Source organism: Macaca mulatta, chromosome 19, assembly GCF_049350105.2.
Source record: "Macaca mulatta isolate MMU2019108-1 chromosome 19, T2T-MMU8v2.0, whole genome shotgun sequence".
Classification (NCBI taxonomy): Eukaryota; Metazoa; Chordata; class Mammalia; order Primates; family Cercopithecidae; genus Macaca; species Macaca mulatta.
In genome coordinates, this window is record NC_133424.1 from 7,633,127 (window position 1) to 7,650,589 (window position 17,463).

At 50.5% G+C, this 17,463-nt stretch overlaps 1 protein-coding gene across 12 annotated transcripts in view; it reads left to right on the top strand.

The window, feature by feature from the left end:
* The first annotated feature begins 2,649 nt into the window (after positions 1-2,649).
* VAV1 (vav guanine nucleotide exchange factor 1) overlaps positions 2,650-17,463 on the top strand; it is an 84,728-nt gene continuing 69,914 nt past the window's right edge. For all 12 annotated transcript variants that reach the window (XR_013409655.1, XR_013409654.1, XR_013409651.1 and 9 more), the window contains exon 1: positions 2,650-2,981. Coding sequence is in view for 7 of the 12 variants with exons in the window: in XM_077979683.1 (XP_077835809.1) it covers positions 2,778-2,981 (204 nt within the window). In the remaining 5 variants the exon portion in view is untranslated. The remainder of the gene's footprint in view (positions 2,982-17,463) is intronic.

The following is a 17,463-nucleotide window of genomic DNA, read 5'->3' on the forward strand; positions in this document are numbered from 1 at the left end:
GGTCTAGTATTGGTACAGTCAGAGGCTATGGGCCTGTCCAGGTCTAGCGCCTCCTCGTGGTTATAATAATTTAAAAAGAGGGCCCAGTACTTTGGGAGGCGGAGGTGGGCAGATCACCTGAGGTCAGGAGTTTGAGACCAGCCTGACCAACATGGTAAAACCCTGTCTCTACTAAAAATTCAAAATTAGCTGGGTGTGGTGGCGTGCGCCTGTAATCCCAGCTACTGGGGAGGCTGAGGCAGGAGAATCACTTGAACCCGGGAGGCGGAGCTTGCCGTGAGCTGAGATGCACCACTGCACTCCAGCCTGGTCAATAGAGCAAGACAAAAAAAAAAAAAAAAGACACTATTGCAGTCTATAAGGAGAGGGATGTTGGTAGCTTGGATGTGGGTGGTGGCCATGGACATGATGATAAAGGGATGGATTTGGGATAAATGTCAGGTGCAGTCAATAGAGCTTTCAGTTATTCATTCAACACGTATTTACGAGGCATGCATATGTGCCAGGTGCTGCATAAGAGAGGGGTCAGTAGTGAACCAAAGAGACACAAATTCCTGAATAGACAATAAAGAAACAAGGATGACCGGGCGTCATGGCCCACATCTGTAATCCCAGTGCTTTGGGAAGCCGAGATGGGAGGATTGCTTGAGGCCAGGAGTTCAAGACCAGCTTGGGCAACATAGTAAGAGCCCCTCTCTGCAAAAAAGTTTAAAATTAGCCAGGCACAGTGGCACAAGCCTGTAGTTCCAGCTACTTGGGGGTCTGAGGCGGGAGGATCACTTGAGCCCAGGAGCTTGAGGCTGCAGTAAGCTATGATCATGCCACTGCACTCCAGCCTGGGTGACAGAAGAAAGAGGCTGGGCACAGTGACTCAAGCCCATAATCCCAGCACTTTGGAAGGCCAAGGCGGGCAGATTACTTGAGGTCAGGAGTTTGAGACCAGCCTGGCCAACATGCTGAAAACCTGTCTGTGAAAATACAAAAATTACCTGGGCATGGTGGTAGGTGCCAGTAATCCCAGCTGCCTGGGAGGCTGAGGTGGGGGAGAACCTGGGAGGCGGAGCTTGCAGTGAGCTGAGATCATGCCACTGCACTCCAACTTGGGTGACAGAATGAAACCCTGTCAAAAAAGAGAAAGAGAAAGAGAGAGAGAGAGAGAGAGAGAGAGAAAGAAAGAAAGAAAGAAAGAAAGAAGAGAGAAAGAAAGAGAAAGAAAGAAAGGAAGGAAGGAAGGGAGAAAGAAGGAGAGAAAGAGAAAGAGAGGGAGAGAGAAACAGAGAGAAAGAGAAAGAAAGAAAGAAAGAAAGAAACAAAGAAAGAAAGAAAGAAAGAAAGAAAGAAAGAAAGAAAGAAAGAAAGAAAGAAAGAAAGAAAGACAGGGCACGGTGGCTCACGCCTGTAATCCCAGCACTTTGGGAGGCTGAGGCGGGTGGATCACCTGAGGTCAGGAGTTCGAGACCAGCCTGACCAACATGGAGAAACCCCGTCTCTACTAAAAATACAAAATTAGCTGGGTGTGGTGACGCATGCCTGTAATCTCAGCTACTTGGGAAGCTGAGACAGGAGAATCGCTTGAGCCCAGGAGACGGAGGTTGTGGTGAGCTGAGATTGTGCCACTGCACTCCAGCCTGGGCAATGAGAGTGAAACTCAGTCTCAAAAGGAAAAAAAGAAAAAGAAAGAAAAGAAAAGAAAGAAAGAAAAAGAAAGAAAGAAAAGAAAGGAAGAAAGAGAAAGGAAGGAAGAAAGGAAGAGAGAGAGAAAGGAAGGAAGGAAGGAAGGGACAGAAAGGAAGGAAGGAAGAGAAAGGAAGGAGGAAAAAAAGAAGAAATAACTATAAAAAAATCAGATTTGTTGGATGAAGATCAGGCTTAACCTAGGGAAGTGGGTAGGGCTGATGGAATGTGGAAAAGGCTGTGATTTGAAATCAAGGGGTTTAGGAAGACCTCATGAGAAGGTAGCATTTGAGCAAAGACCTGTAGGGGTGAGGGAGCTAGCCGTGAAGTTGCTTAAGGTGGAGGACACAGCCCATGCAAAGGCCCTGGGGCAGGGCCATATGTTGCTGGCACGTTGGAGGAAGAGTGAAGAGGCCCATGTGGCTGAAGCACAGTGAAGAGGGGGAAAGAGGGAGTGGGGAGGGCAGGGACGGAACTGGGCAATTCAAGCAGGGTTTTGTGGGCCTTGGGGAGGACTTGGGCTTGTCCCTGGAGGAAAGTGGGAGCCATAGAGAGTTGTGGGCAGAAGAGGGGTGTACCCTGACTCAGATGCTCACAGGCAACCTCTTGTGGTGGCTGCAGGGAGGACAGACTGTGGGGGACAGGGGCTGGAGTCAGGAGACCAGCTGAGTGATGATGGGGCTGGACCAGACCGAGGAGGGGGTGAGAAGTGGGTGAATTCTGGGTATATTTCAGAGTGTCACTGCCGCTGTCTGCATATGGAGGAAGCACGCCCGTCTCATAGTCTAGCTGGCCTGACTCCCCCAGCCACCCAACTCCCCGTGCCCAGGCCTGTGTCGAGTGGGCGGAAGAAAGAGATGTCAGATTGTACATGGAAGGGGGGGGGTGGGGCTGGGCCGCAGGTGCTCCCCCAGCTCCCCCCCACCCCCCCCCCCCGCCCCATGGCTCCTCCTCCTCCACCCCCTCTCAGGGCAACAGTTACAGGCAAAGAAGAGGAAGTGGTAGCACTAGCTGTCGCTCCACAGGCGAGCAGGGCGGGCGTGCGGGCGGGTGGGTGGTGGAGGCCGCGAGGGTGCACGACCGGCCCTGAGCAGGCAGCAGCCATGGAGCTGTGGCGCCAGTGCACCCACTGGCTCATCCAGTGCCGAGTGCTGCCGCCCAGCCACCGCGTGACCTGGGATGGGGCTCAGGTGTGTGAACTGGCCCAGGCCCTCCGGGATGGTGTCCTTCTATGTCAGCTGCTTAACAACCTGCTACCCCATGCCATCAACCTGCGTGAGGTCAACCTGCGCCCCCAGATGTCCCAGGTGAGCCCTCCGCCGGCAGGTGTGCTGAGGGTTGGAGACGGGGGTCCTCCCCGGGGCTGACAGTGGAGGGGTTGACGTGCTCCACCTCTGGGCCTGCAAAGGAGGGGGGATATGCTTACAGGTCCAAGGCTGGGCCAGGGGGTGGTCACAATCTGAGATTCTGGGGTAGCCTCCCCAAGCTTAACAGGACCCCTGTGTGGGTCCACGGGCCCTGAGTTGGCCCGCATCTAGGCTGAGAACTGGCAAACTAGGGGTTAACTCTCTCAAGCCCCAGGCTGCCTCTACTGCGGTTCATGCTCCCAAATAGGACCAACCAGAGGTCCCCGGGGAGCGCCTCAGAACCCCCAGGGTGGCCATTGGGTTACCTGGGGCTTTGGACTCCTTTGACCCCCAGAGTCTGGATGTGGGGGAGGAGCCTCCGCCAACATCTTCCCCGACATGTGTCTCCTCCTCCCGGGCCCTGGGCCCCTTCCTTCCCCTTACATCTTCCTTCCCCTTGGCTTCCTGCCTGGGCCTGGGGCAGCGTGGGGCAGGTGGGGGGCTGTGGCCCCAAGGATCTGAGCTTCCTCGCTGTATCCATCTCAGGGGAGACAGTGAGGCAGGGTCCAGTCCTGGGCTTAGAGAGTGGGTCCTGAGGTTTTGGTGCCTGGAATAGCCGCATTTTCTCGGCAGCGATTTCTGCAGGGGCCCAGGCTGGAGGGGTAGTGGCAGATTTGACTGTGACTGCATGAGCCTGGCTCAGGAAATATATTCAAATCCCTATTTGAATGTGGTTGGGTGGGCGTGTGATGTGGCTGTGTGATGTTTCTGTAGCATCTCATCTGATTCCCCAGGGCTGCTGGGTGGGAACAGGGAACGGGGCAGGGCTGGTGGAGTCCCATCTGCTCTGGGATGAAAGGAGATACAGCCCTATCCTGGGGCCTGGGGGACACAGTCTTGCCCTGAGGTCTGAGGGGAGAGCTCCCATCTGGTCTGGAAGGATAAGTTAATGGAGATGGGCCCATGGGGGTTCCTGGGGGGTGGTTTTCAGGGGTAGGGCCATTGGTGGAAGAGATCCATGGGTCTTTACTCCTGTGGTTATTTTTTAATTAATTAATTAATTAATTAATTTTTTAAAGACAGGGTCTCACTCTGTCACCCAGGCTGGAGTGCAGTGGCGCGATCTCAGCTCACTGCAACCTTAACCTCTCAGGATCAAGCAATTCTCCTGCCTCAGCCTCCCGAGTAGCTGGGATTACAGGTGCACGCCACCACACCTGGCTAATTTTTGTATTTTTAGTAGAGACGGGGTTTCACCATGTTGGCCAGGCTAGTCTTGAACTCCTGACCTCAAATGATCCGCCTGCCTCGGCCTTCCGAAGTGCTGGGATTACAGGTGTGAGCCACCATGCCTGGCCGCTCCTTCTGTTTTGTTGTTGTTGTTGTTGTTTTATTTTTTGAGACGGGGTCTTGCTCTGTCACCCAGGCTGGAATGCGGTGGTGCGATCTCAGCTCACTGCAACCTCCACCTCCTGGGTTCAAGTGATTCTCCTGCCTCAGCCTGTTGAGTAACTGGGATTATGGAGGTGTGCCAACATGCCCAGCAGATTTTTGTATTTTTTTTTTTTTTTTAGTAGAGATGGGTTTTCACCATGTTGGCCAGGCTGGTCTTGAACTCCTGACCTCAGGTGATCCACCCGCCTCAGCCTCCCAAAGTGCTGGGATTATAGGCATAAGCCACCGCACCCAGCCGATATAATATAGACTCTCTAAGTTACTCATGGAGGATCCAAGGAGGAATACAAATGTAATTAGGAAAATATATAGACTCTTAATTTATTCTTATATTTTGAGACAGAATCTTGCTGCGTTGCCCTGGCTCGAGTGCAGTGATGAGATCTGGGCTCACTGCAACCTCCGCCTCCTGGGTTCAAGCAGTTCTCCTGCCCCAGCCTCCCGAGTAGCTGGGACTACAGGCACCCACCACCATGCCTGCCTAATTTTTTTTTTTTTTTTTTTTGTATTTTTAGTAGAGATGGGATTTTGCCATGTTGACCAAGCTGGCCTCAAACTCCTGACCTCAGGTGATCTGTCCACCTCGGCCTCTCAAAATGCTGGGATTACAGGCACGAGCCACCGCATCCGGCCCTTCTGTTTCTTTAGTGCCAGGGGATTACACCATCCTCAGCTGTGACAGGGCTTCCCGAAAGGAGAAGGCACTCCCCCCACCAACCTAAGCATCCATCCTCTCTGGCCACAGCCCATCCCTGCTTTGCCTACATTTGCTCAATCTCCTTCTGGTTTCTAGGGCATGAGGAAGTAGTCATGGGATCTGTTAGGACCCATCTGTTAGACCTGGCAGGGAGTCAAGGTCTCCGTGATGCTTCAATAGCAGCTAATGGGAAAGTGGATAGACTTAAGGATGAACTTCCACTCCTGTGTGTGTCTTAGCTAAAGCCAGTTTTTGGATGAAGGGCAAGGGTGCATGATGCTAATCCCTGGGAGAGCAGTTGCACTCCAAAGACAGTTCTAATCCTCTGTAACAGGGAACATCGGGAACCCAGGTGAGTTCAGGCTTTATGCAAGAGGGGACATTTGCGCTGGGATTTTGAAGAGTAAATAGGAGTTTTTCTCATTGTTCTGGCTTCCTGTGCTCAGCTGTATCAGGCTCCAGGCTGGGCAGGGGTGTACCTGGACCCTTTCCCTCTGGGAGGGGGCACATTCCTGTCCCTACTCATTTTGTCGCCCTTTGAAGCTCGGCCCTGTGTCTGGTATATAGTGGGGATGTATGTGGGAAGGTAAAAGGTATTGACAAGAAGCCCAGAGGAAGCTGCCACAGGAACAGCCTCTCTGGGTTTCTGGGTGCCTAACTGTCCACAGATTGAAGCTGGAGCTGTGAATGCCCCATGGGATGTGAAAGGGCGGAGGGAAAAAGGAAAGGTGCTTCTGCGGAGGAAATGGCATAAATAAAGGTGTGCAGGCTGGAATGAGAATTCTTCCCAGTTTCTGTCATTTCTCTTCAGAGTCCCTCTCTTTTTTCTCAGTTGTTTCTTGGGAAGAGGTTGGGAAGAACATATCCATCCATCCATCCATCCATCCATCCATCCACCCACCTACCCACCCACCCACTCATTCATTCACTCATCTATCCCTCCAATTATCCATCCATCTACCCATCCATCCATCCATTCATCCATCCATCCATCCATCCATCCATCCATCCATCCATCCATCCATCCATCCATCCACTCATCCATCTACCTATCCATCCATCCATTCATTCACTTATCCATCCATCTGCTCATCCATTCATCCATCCACTCATCTATCCATCCATCCATCCATCCATCCATCCACCCACCCACCCACCCACTCATTCATTCACTCATCTATCCCTCCAATTATCCATCCATCTACCCATCCATCCATTTATCCATCCATCCATCCATCCATCCATCCACCCACCCATTCATTCACTCATCTATCCCTCCAATTATCCATCCATCTACCCATCCATCCATCCATTCATCCATTTATCCATCCATCCATCCATCCATCCATCCACTCATCCATCTATCTATCCATCCATCCATTCATTCACTTATCCATCCATCTGCTCATCCATTCATCCATCCACTCATCTATCCATCCATCCATCCATCCATCCATCCATCCATCCACCCACCCACCCACCCACCCATTCATTCACTCATCTATCCCTCCAATTATCCATCCATCTACCCATCCATCCATCCATCCATCCATCCATCCATCCATCCATCCATCCATCCATTTATCCATCCATCCATCCATCCATCCACTCATCCATCTATCTGTCCATCCATCCATTCATTCACTTATCCATCCATCTGCTCATCCATTCATCCATCCACTCATCTATCCATCCATCCATTCATCCATCCATTCATCCACCCACCCACCCATCCATCCATCCACCCACCCATCCATCCATCCATTCATCCATCCACTCATCTATCCATCCAGCCATCCATCCATCCGTCCATTCATCCATTCATCCATTGACTCATCCATCCATCTATCCATCCATTCAACCACCCACCCATTCACCCACTCATCCATCCATCCACTCATCCATCCACCCATCATCCATCTACTCATTTATCCATCTATCTACCCATCCATCCATCTATTTTTCCCTCCATCTATCCATCCATCCACCCATCCACCCACCCACCCATTCACCCATCCACCCACCCATCTATCCATGGAGCCATCCATCCACTAATCTATCTTTTATTTGTTTTTTTTTTATTTTTACGGAGTCTCGTTCTGTTGCCCAGGCTGGAGTGCGGTGGCATGATCTCGGCTCACTACAACCTCTGCCTGCCAAGTTCAAGCAATTTTCCTGCTTCAGCCTCCCGAGTAGCTGGGACTAGAGGCACCCGCCACCATGCTTGGCTAATTTTGTATTTTTAGTAGAGATGAGGTTTCACCATATTGGCCAGGCTGGTCTTGAACTCCTGATCTTGTGATCCGTTCCTCTCAGCCTTCCAAAGTGCTGGGATTACAGGTGTGAGCCACCGCACCCAGCCCATCCATTCATCTATCTGTCATCCACCCGCCCACCTACCCATCCTTCCATGTACTCATCCATCCATCCACTCATCCATCCATCCATCCATCCATCCATCCATCCATCCATCCATCCATCCACCCACCCACCCACCCACCCCATCCATCCATCCACTCATCCACCCATCTACTCATCTATCCATCCATCTACCCATCCATCCATCCATTCATCCAACCATTTATCTGTCCGTCCATCCATCCATCCATCCATCCATCCATCCATCCATCCATCCATCCAACAGTGTGACAAGTCTGTCAGGCCCTGTTCTTGGTGCTGGGGACAGTGTGAACAGCACACACACCCACACACCCACACACACACACACACCCCTGTTGTTGAGGAGCCTGCATTCTAGTGGCGGAGGCTGACAGTGAGGAAATAAGACAATGTATAAGACGTCAGGAGGTGCAGGAGGTGGTATGTACTGCTCTGGAGAAAACAAAGTGGAACAGGGTATGCAGGGGGCACTTTGATGAATGAGGAGGGCTAGTGGTAAGGTGACATTGGAGCAGAAACCTGGGGAAAATTAAGGAATGAACCATGTGGATCTGGGGAAATGGTGTCCCAGACAGTGGTTACTGCCAGTGCAAAGGCCCTGAGGTAGGAGCTAGTCAGTGCCTGTATGTTCAGGGCAGTGACTGGCCCAGCTGGTGGGAACGGTAAAGGAGGTCAGATTGGAGTGAATCTCCAAGCGGCTGGTCCCCTTGAGATCTGAGGCCCAGGGAGAGGATGATACCATCATGAGAAGCCACAGCTATACCGAGACACCCAACTCTCCATTATGATTTTTTTTTTTTTAAATGAGACAGAGCCTTGCTGTCTCCCAGGCTGGAAGGCAGTGGCACAGTCCCAACTCACTGCAGCCTTCACCTCCCAGGTTCAGGCAATTCTCCTGCCTCAGCCTCCTGAGTAGCTGGGATTACAGGCAACTGCCACCACGCTGGGCTAATTTCTGTTGCCCAGGCTGGAGTGCAGCGGCATGATCTTGGCTCACTGCAGCCTTCACCTCCCAGGTTCAAGCGATTCTCCTGTCTCAGCCTCCTGAGTAGCTGGGGCTACAGATGTGTGCCACCATGCCTAGCTAATTTCTGTATTTTTAGTAGAGACAGGGTTTCAGCATGTTGGCCAGGCTGGTCTCAAACTCCTGACCTCAAGTGATCCACAGGCCTCGGCCTCCCAAAGTGGTGATATTACAGGGGTGAGCCACCGCGCCCAGCCACCACTGTGCTCTTGAAGTCCAAAATCTGGGCTGCAGAGATGGAACTTGAAGGAAGAGACTGGAGAGGAAAGAACAGATTGTTGAAAAGATTCACCAGGACCTGGGAGCCGGTTAGACCTAGGATGTGGGCAGGTGCCGGGGACAAGATGATGTTAAGGTCCCCAGCATCAGTGAATAGTGGGGAGAGGGTGGGACAGTTAAGAGTAGGGGGTGGACTGGGGAGTGGGGTGGGTGGTGGCTTAGGAGAGCCACACCTCGGTTCAAATTCTGGTACCACTGCTTCCTGGTTTCACCCCTCTGAGCTTCAGTTTCTCCATCTGTGAAACACAGATAAAAATGGCACCTTTTAAGGCTGGGCGGTGGCTCACGCTTGTGGTCCCAGCTACCCAAGAGGCTAAGTGGGGAGGATCACTTAAGCCTGGGCTGCAGTGAGCTGCGATGGCACCACTGCATTCCAGCCTGGGCAACAGAGAGAGACTTTGTCTCAAAACAAAAGAAAACCCGATTTTGCTTGGGTGTGGTGGCTCATATCTGTAATCCCAGCACTTTGGGAGACTGAGGTGGGTGAACTGCTTGAGTTCAGGAGTTCAAAGCCTGGTAACACGGTGAGACACCATATCTACTTTTTTTTTTTTTTTTGAGATGGAGTCTCACTCTGTGGCCCAGGCTGGAGTGCAGTGGCGCGATCTCAGCTCACTGCAAGCTCCGCCTCCCGGGTTCACAACATTCTCCTGCCTCAGCCTCCCGAGTAGCTGGGACTACAGGCGCCCACCACCTCGCCTGGCTAATTTTTTTGTATTTTTAGTAGAGACGGGGTTTCACTGTGTTAGCCAGGATGGTCTCGATCTCCTGACCTTGTGATCCTCCCGCCTCGGCCTCCCAAAGTGCTGGGATTACAGGCGTGAGCCACCGCGCCCGGCTTTTTTTTTTTTTTTCCTTAAGAGACAGAGTTTTGCTTTGTCGGCCAGGCTGGAGTGCAGCGGTATGATCACAGCTCACTGCAGCCTCCAACTCCTGGGCTCCAGCAACCCTCCTGCCTTAGCCCCTCGAGTAGCTGGGACTACAGGTGTGCATCAGCATAGTTGGGTGATTTTTTTGTTTGTCTGTTTTTTGAGACAGGGTGTCGATCTGTCACTCAGGCTGAAGTGCAGTGGTACGATCACAGCTTACTGCAGCCTCAGACTCCTGGGCTCAAGCAGTCCTCCTGCCTCAGCCTCCCGAGTAGCTGTGACTACCAGTGTGTGCCAGCAATACCTGGCTAAATTTTTTTATTTTTTGTAGGGATGGGGTTTTGCTATGATGCCCAGGCTGGTCTTGAACTCCTGGCCTCAAGCAATCCTCCCACCTCGGCCTTCCAAAGTGCTGGGATTACAGGCATGAGCCACTGCACCCGGCCAGAATAGGGGTTCTTATCTCCATCCTCCCGTAACAGGAAAGATGACACACGCCACCCACTGCTCTGTGCCTGCTTTCCTCACTCATCACCTTGGCAGTCTTTCCAAGTCAGTCTGTAGAGATTATAATTATTCTTTATAACATGACTGTGTATTCCATTTATTTTAAGAAAGACTTGTATTTTGCTTGCTCTGTGCTAGACATTAGTCTAAACGAGGGAGGGGCCTGGCTGGGTGCAGTGGTTCAGGCCTGTAATCCCAGCACTTTGGGAGGCCGAGGCAGGAGGATTGCTTGAGTCCAGGAGTTAGAGGCCAGCCTGGGCAACAGAGTGTGACCTCGTCTCTGTAAAAATGAAAAATAAAAATAAAATAAAGCTGGGGGCTGGGTGTGGTGGCTCATGCCTGTAATCCCAGCTCTTTGGGAGGCTGAAGTGGGCAGATCACCTGAGGTCAGGAGTTCGAGACCAGCCTGGCTAACATGGTGAAACCCTGTCTCTACTAAAAATACAAAACAGCTCAGTGTGGTGGTGTGCGCCTGTAATCCCAGCAACTATGGAGGCCGAGGCAGGAGAATCACTCAAACCCGGAAGGCGGAGGTTGCAGTGAGCCGAGATCACATCACTGTACTCCAGCCTGGGCAACAGAATGAGACTCCATGTCAAAAATGAAATTAAATGAAACAATTACAGCTTCCTTTTTTTTTTTTTTTTTGAGACGAGGTATTGTTTGCTTTGTCCTCCAGGGTGTAGCACAGTGGTGCAATGGTTCGATCAGGGCTCACTACATTCTCAATCTCCTAGGCCTGAGTGATCCTCCTACGTCAGCCTCCCAAGTAACTGGGACGACAGGAGCGTGCTACCATGCCTGATTAAGATTTAAACATTTTTAAAAACATTTTTAATTTTTGTGGGTACATAGTAGATACATATTTATGGGGTATACGAGCTATTTTGATACAGGCATGCAATGTGACATAAGCACATCATGAAGAATGTTTTCTTTTAATTAATTAATTATTTTTGAGATGGAGTTTTGCTCTTGTTGCCCAGGCTGGAGTGCAATGGCGTGATCTCAGCTCACTGCAACCTCTGTCTCCCGGGTTCAAGCGATTCTCTTGCCTCAGCCTCCCGAGTAGCTGGAATTACAGGCACCCACCATCATGCCCGGCTAATTTTTGTATTTTTAATAGAGACGGGGTTTCACCATGTTGGCCAGGCTGGTCTCAAACTCCTGACCTCAGGTGATCCGCTCGCCTCGACCTCCCAGAGTGCTGGGGTTACAGGTGTGAGCCACTGTGCCTGGCCCAATTATAGCTCCTAAAAAACAATAATAACCTCATCCATGAATCATTTTCCAGCTCCTCTGCTGTGTGATCTTGGGCACGTTAGTAAACCTCTCCGTTTCCTGGTTTCTCATCTGTACAATGAGGATGCTAAATCCCTATTTATGGCATCGTTATGGGGGATAAGCGAATTATTATAAAGAACTTAGAAAAGTATTTAGCTGCATATACAGTCGTGTGTTGCTTAATAAAAGGAATCGGTTCTGAGAAATGCATAGTTAGGTGGTTTCATAGTTGTGTGAACATCGTAGAGTACATTTAAACAAACCTAGATGGTACAGTGTACTGCACACCTGGACGATATGGTATAACCTATTGTTCCTAGGCTACAAACCTGTACAGCATGGGACTGCACTGAATACTTACCATTGTGTTACAAGATTTCTTTTCTTTTCTTTTTTTTTTTTGAGACAGAGTCTCACTCTATTCCCCAGGCTGGAGTGCAATGGCGTGATCTCGGCTCACAACAACCCCCACTTCCTGGGTTCAAGAGATTCTCCTGCCTCAGCTTCCCAAGTACCTGGGATTACAGGCATGTGCCACCACATTCAGCTAATTTTTTTGTAGAGACGGGATTTCACCATGTTGACCAGCTTGGTCTTGAACTCCTGACCTCAGGTGATCCGCCCGCCTCAGCCTCCTAAAATGCTGGGATTATGGGCATGAGTCACCATGCCCAGGCAATTTCTTATCATTTATACTACATTTTATACAGAGATTTCTTATCTTTCTTTTGAGACAGAGTCTCGCTCTGTCACCTAGGCTGGGGTGCATTGGCATGATATCTGCTCACTGCAACCTCCGCTTCCGGGGTTCAAGTGATCCTCCTGCCTCAGCCTCCTGAGCAGCTGGGACTACAGGTGCACACCACCAAGCCCACCATTTTTTAAAGTAGAGATGGGGGGGTCTCACCATGTTGCCCAGGCTGGTCTCAAACTCCTGGCCTCAAGAGATCCTCCCACCTCGGCCTCCCAAAGTGCTGGGATGATAAGCATGAATCATCGTGCTCCGCCCAGCCCTTGTGTTTTCAGTTTTCAAATTTTAAGACGTTTTATTTTGTCAACGGAAGTGCTAGCCAATCTTAGTGTTTTTGATAGATATTGCCAAATCGTTATCCGTCTGGGATTGTTTCCATATGAATTGTTTCAATTATACCACCACATGCCAGACAGAGGACCGGCTTCTCTGCCCGCCTCCCCGACAGACGGTTCTGTTGTAAGATTCTGGAGTTTTTCCAGCTGGATGGGTAATCAGTGGAGCTCATTAAGGCTCAATTTACATTTTCTCTTATTCCGAGTGAAGCTGAACCTCTTTCCTTATGTTTAAGAGCTATTTATATTTTCTTCCCGTGATACAATCTCTGTTCATATTACTTGCTTACTATTGTTGTCCTTTCTAGAACTACTGACCTTTTCTCTTACTGATTTTTTTTTTTTTTGAGGCTGTTTCTCTGTTGTACAGGCTGCAGTATAGTGGCGCGATCTCAGCTCACTGCAACCTCCGCCTCCCAGGTTCAAGTGATTCTTGTGCCTCAGCCTCACAAGTAGCTGTAATTACAGGCATGCACCAAGATGCCCAGCTAATTTTTGTATTTTTAGTAGAGACAGCGTTTCGCCATGTTGGCCTGGCTGGTCCCAAACTCCTGACCTTGAGTGATCCTCCTGCCTTGGCCTCCCAAAGTGCTGGGATTACAGGCATCTCTTAGTGATTTTTAGGAGCTCTTTATATATTAGGTTGACTTAAACTGCAAATCAGGTATTTGCTAGCTTTGTGGTCTTGGAGAAAAAAATAATTACTTAACCTATCGAACCCCTGATTGTCTTATCTATAAAACAGGAAATCTATAAAATAGGAATGTTGGCCGTGCACATGGCTCACGCCTGTAATCCCAGCACTTTGGGAGGCTGAGGTGGGTGGATCACCTGAGGTCAGGAGTTCAAGACCAGCCTGTCTAACATGGTGAAACCCCGACTCTACCACAAATATAATAATTAGCCAGGTGTGGTGGTTGGCACCTGTAATCCCAGCTACTTGGGAGGCTGAGGCAGGAGAATCCCTTGAACCCAGGAGGCAGAGGCTGTAGTGAGCCAAGATTGCACCACTGCACTCCAGCCTAGGTGACAGAGTGAGACTCCAACTAAAATAAATAAATAAATAAAAATAAAAATAAAAATAAAATAAAATAAAATGGAAATGTTGATAGTACCTTTATTTCAGAGTTGTGCAAGGATTAAACGTGATAAGGTAAATTAATTTCCCAGCACGGCAATTAACATATAGCAAGTGCTAAATGAATGAGAGTCATTATTTTTGTTAATTGAATTCCATTGAGTCCGAGCTGACTGTAGGCAATGGTGTGTAAGTCAGGGTATGTATGTTAACTGCCGTAACAAATTGCATCATTTTGCCAGGCACAATGGCTCATGCCTATAATCCCAACACTTTGGGAAGCCAAGGCAGGCTAATCGCTTGAGGCCAGGAGTTCGAGACTAGCCTGGGCAACACACAAGACCCCCTATCTCTACAAAATACCAACCAACCAACCAAACAAACAAAAATATTAGCAGGGCATGGTGGCATGTGCCTGTCGTCCCAGCTATCTAGGAGGCTGAGGCAGGAGGATTGCTTGAGCCTAGGAGTTGGAGGCTGCAGTGGGCTATGATTGTGCCACTGCAGTCCGGCCTGGATGACAGAGGGAGACCCTCTCTCAGAAGAAAAAAAAGGCCAGGTGTGGTGGCTCATGCCTGTAATCCCAGCACTTTGGGAGGTTGAGGCAGGCAGATCATGAGGTCAGGAGTTTGAGACAAGCCTGGCCAACATGGGGAAATCCCATCTCTACTGAAAATACGTAAATTAGCCAGGTGTGGTGGCGGGCACTTGTAGTCCCAGCTACTCGGGAGGCTGAGGCAGGAAAATCGCTTGAACCTGGGAGGCGGAGGTTGCAGTGAACTGCGGTCATGCCACTGCACTCCAGCCTGGCGACAGAGCGAGACTCCGTCTCAAAAACAAAAACAAAACAAAACAACAACAACAAAAAACCAAACCCGCAAAACATAAAACCAAATTACATGCCTTCAGTGATAGTGAGAGTTTACTTCTTGTTCTTGTCACAATTCAGTTTGGGTCAACCTGGGGGGTTGGAGGAGGAGGGCTCTATGTTATAAAGTCACCCTGGGGCCCAGGCTCCATCATCGCATGGTCTTCGCTTCCCCAAGGCCCTTGCAGTCTTGAAGTCTTTTCTACTGGGGAAAGAGCGCGATGAAAGAATTTCAGAGGCCAGGCCGGGAAGTGGCGCCACCACCTCCATTCTTCTTCTTCTTTTTTTCCTTTTGAGACGGAGTTTCGCTCTTGTTGTCCAGGCTGGAGTGCAATGGCGCGATCTCTGCTCACTGCATCACTGCAACCTCCGCCTCCCGGGTTCCACTGATTCTCCTGCCTCAGCCTCCCAAGTAGCTGGGATTACAGGCATGCACCATCACACCTGGCTAATTTTGTGTATTTTTAGTAGAGATGGGGTTTCTCCCATGTTGGTCAGGGTGGTCTCGAACTCCCGACCTCAGGTGATTCGCCTGCCTCAGCCTCCCAAAGTGCTGGGATTACAGGCGTGAGCCACCATGCCCGGCCTCCATTCTTGTTATTGGCCAGAACTTGGTCATATGGCTCCATTTAACTACCAGGGACGCTAGGAATGTGGTTAAACTGGAGCTGGGTGGGGATCAAAAGGAGATAGGTTGGTTGGATGCAAAGAAGTCAGTGCCCTAGAACCTCAGGGTAATGCCTAGCTGGTTCCAGAAATGCAGGTATGGAGGGGGTTTCATGAATGCAGGTCTAGGGCCGGGCATGGTGGCTCATGCCTGTAATCTTCGCACTTTGGGAGGCCGTGACAGGAGGATTGCTTGAGGCCAGGAGTTCGAGACCAGCCTGGGCAACATACCAAGGTCCCGTCTCTACAAAATATAAAAAAATTAGCCCAGCATGGTGGTGCACTCCTATAGTCTCAGCTACTCAGGAAGTTGAGGCAGGAGGATCGCTTGAGCCCAGGAGTTCGATGCTGCAGTCAGCTATGATTGTGCTACTGTACTCCAGCCTGGACAAGGGAGTAAGACCCTGTTTCTAAATGTATCTATGCAGGTCTGTGGAAATCTCAATGGAATGTAGAATGAGAAGGACCTGAGCCAAGGCCATGGGGGAGGAATTCAGTTGGGGATGAGGGGGCTGGGTGACAGCAAACCTCAGCAAAATGGGTTGGGTTGATTGGAAAACCTCCTCTTATCTTGCCTGCTAGGGCGAGCAGGAGGGGCGCTTAGGAGGGTCAGCACTTGGCACTGCCCTTCCTTTCCATTCTGTTCTGTTCTTTCTTTTTCTTTCTCTTTTTTTTTTTTTTTTTTTTTTTGAGACAGAGTCTCACTCTTTCTCCCAGGCTGGAGTGCAGTGGCACGATCTTGGCTCATGGCAGCCTCTGTCTCCCAGGTTCAAGTGATTTTCCTGCCTCAGCCTCCTGAGTAGCTGGGATTATAGGCAAGTGCCACCACACCTAGCTGATTTTTGTATTTTTAGTAGAGATGGGGTTTCACCATGTTGGCCAAGCTGGTCTCGAACTCCTGGCCTCAAGCAATCCACCCACCTCAGCCTCCCAAAGTGCTGGAATTACAGATGTGAATCACCACGCCCAGCGTCCAGCCTCCATTCCGTTCTAATCACTGACCTCCTCTCTCGGTCCGGTGCTGGGAAATATCACCTTTCAGGACTTTCACAGAGGATGCTGGAAATCTCTGTCCCTTCCCTACTCACAGCCCTCCCCTGGTTCTCCACTGCCCTTGGTGAAAAAGACAAACTCCTCACTGTAGCCCACAAAGGCTTATGCATTTGGCCTCTGTCCACCTCTCAGCCCTCCCCTGCTCCCTCTCTGCCCATTGCTCTCTGTACTGCAGCCACATCGGCCACCCAGCACAATGCAGCCTCAGGGCCTTTGCATTGCCTCTTCCTTCTTCAGGGATTCCTCTTCCCTCAGGTATACACTGTGAGTGTTCTCTCATCTCCTCCTTCAGGTTTCTCTTTCTCTCTCTCCGTCTCTTTGTTTTCGGAGAAGGGGTCTTGCTCTATTGCCCAGGCTGGAGTGCAGTGGCATTACCATAGCTCACTGCAGCCTCAAACTTCTGGGCTCAAGTGATCCTCTCGCCTCTGCCTCCCGAAGTGCTCGGATATAGACATGAGCCACTTTGCCTCTCTTTCTTTCCTTTCCTTCCTTTCCTTTCTTTCCCTTCTTTCCCTTCCCTCCCTTCCCTTCCTTCCCTCCCTTCCCTTCCTTCCCTCCCTTCCCTCCCTTTCTTTCTCTCTCTCTTTCTTTCTCTCTCTCTCTCTCCCTCCCCTCCCCTCCCCTCCCCCCTCCTCCCCTCCCCGTCCTTTCCTTCCTTCTTTTTTAATGGAGTCTCTGTCTATTGCCCAGGCTGGAGTGCACTGATGTGATCTCAGCTCACTGCAACCTCCGCCTCTTAGATTCAAGCGATTCTCTTGCCTCAGCCTCCCAAGTAGGTGGGATTACAGGCATGAGCCACCATGCCTGGCTAATTTCTGTATTTTTACTAGAGATGGGGTTTCACCTTGTTGGCCAGGCTGGTCTCAAACTCCTGACTTCAGGTGATCTGCCCACCTCGGCCTTTCAAAGTGCTGGGATTACTGATGTGAGCCACCGCACTTGGGTCAGCGGTCGGGTCCCCTTTCTTCCTTTCTTTCTTTCTTTCTTTCTTTGCTGAGACGGAGTCTTGCTGTGTCACCCAGGCTGGAGTGCAGTGGCATGATCTCAGCTCACTGCAACCTCCGCCTCCTGGGCCCAAATGATTCTCCTGCCTCAGCCTCCCGAGTAGCCGGGACTACAGGCACGCACCACCACACCCAGCTAATTTTTATATTTTTAGTAGAGATGGGGTTTCACC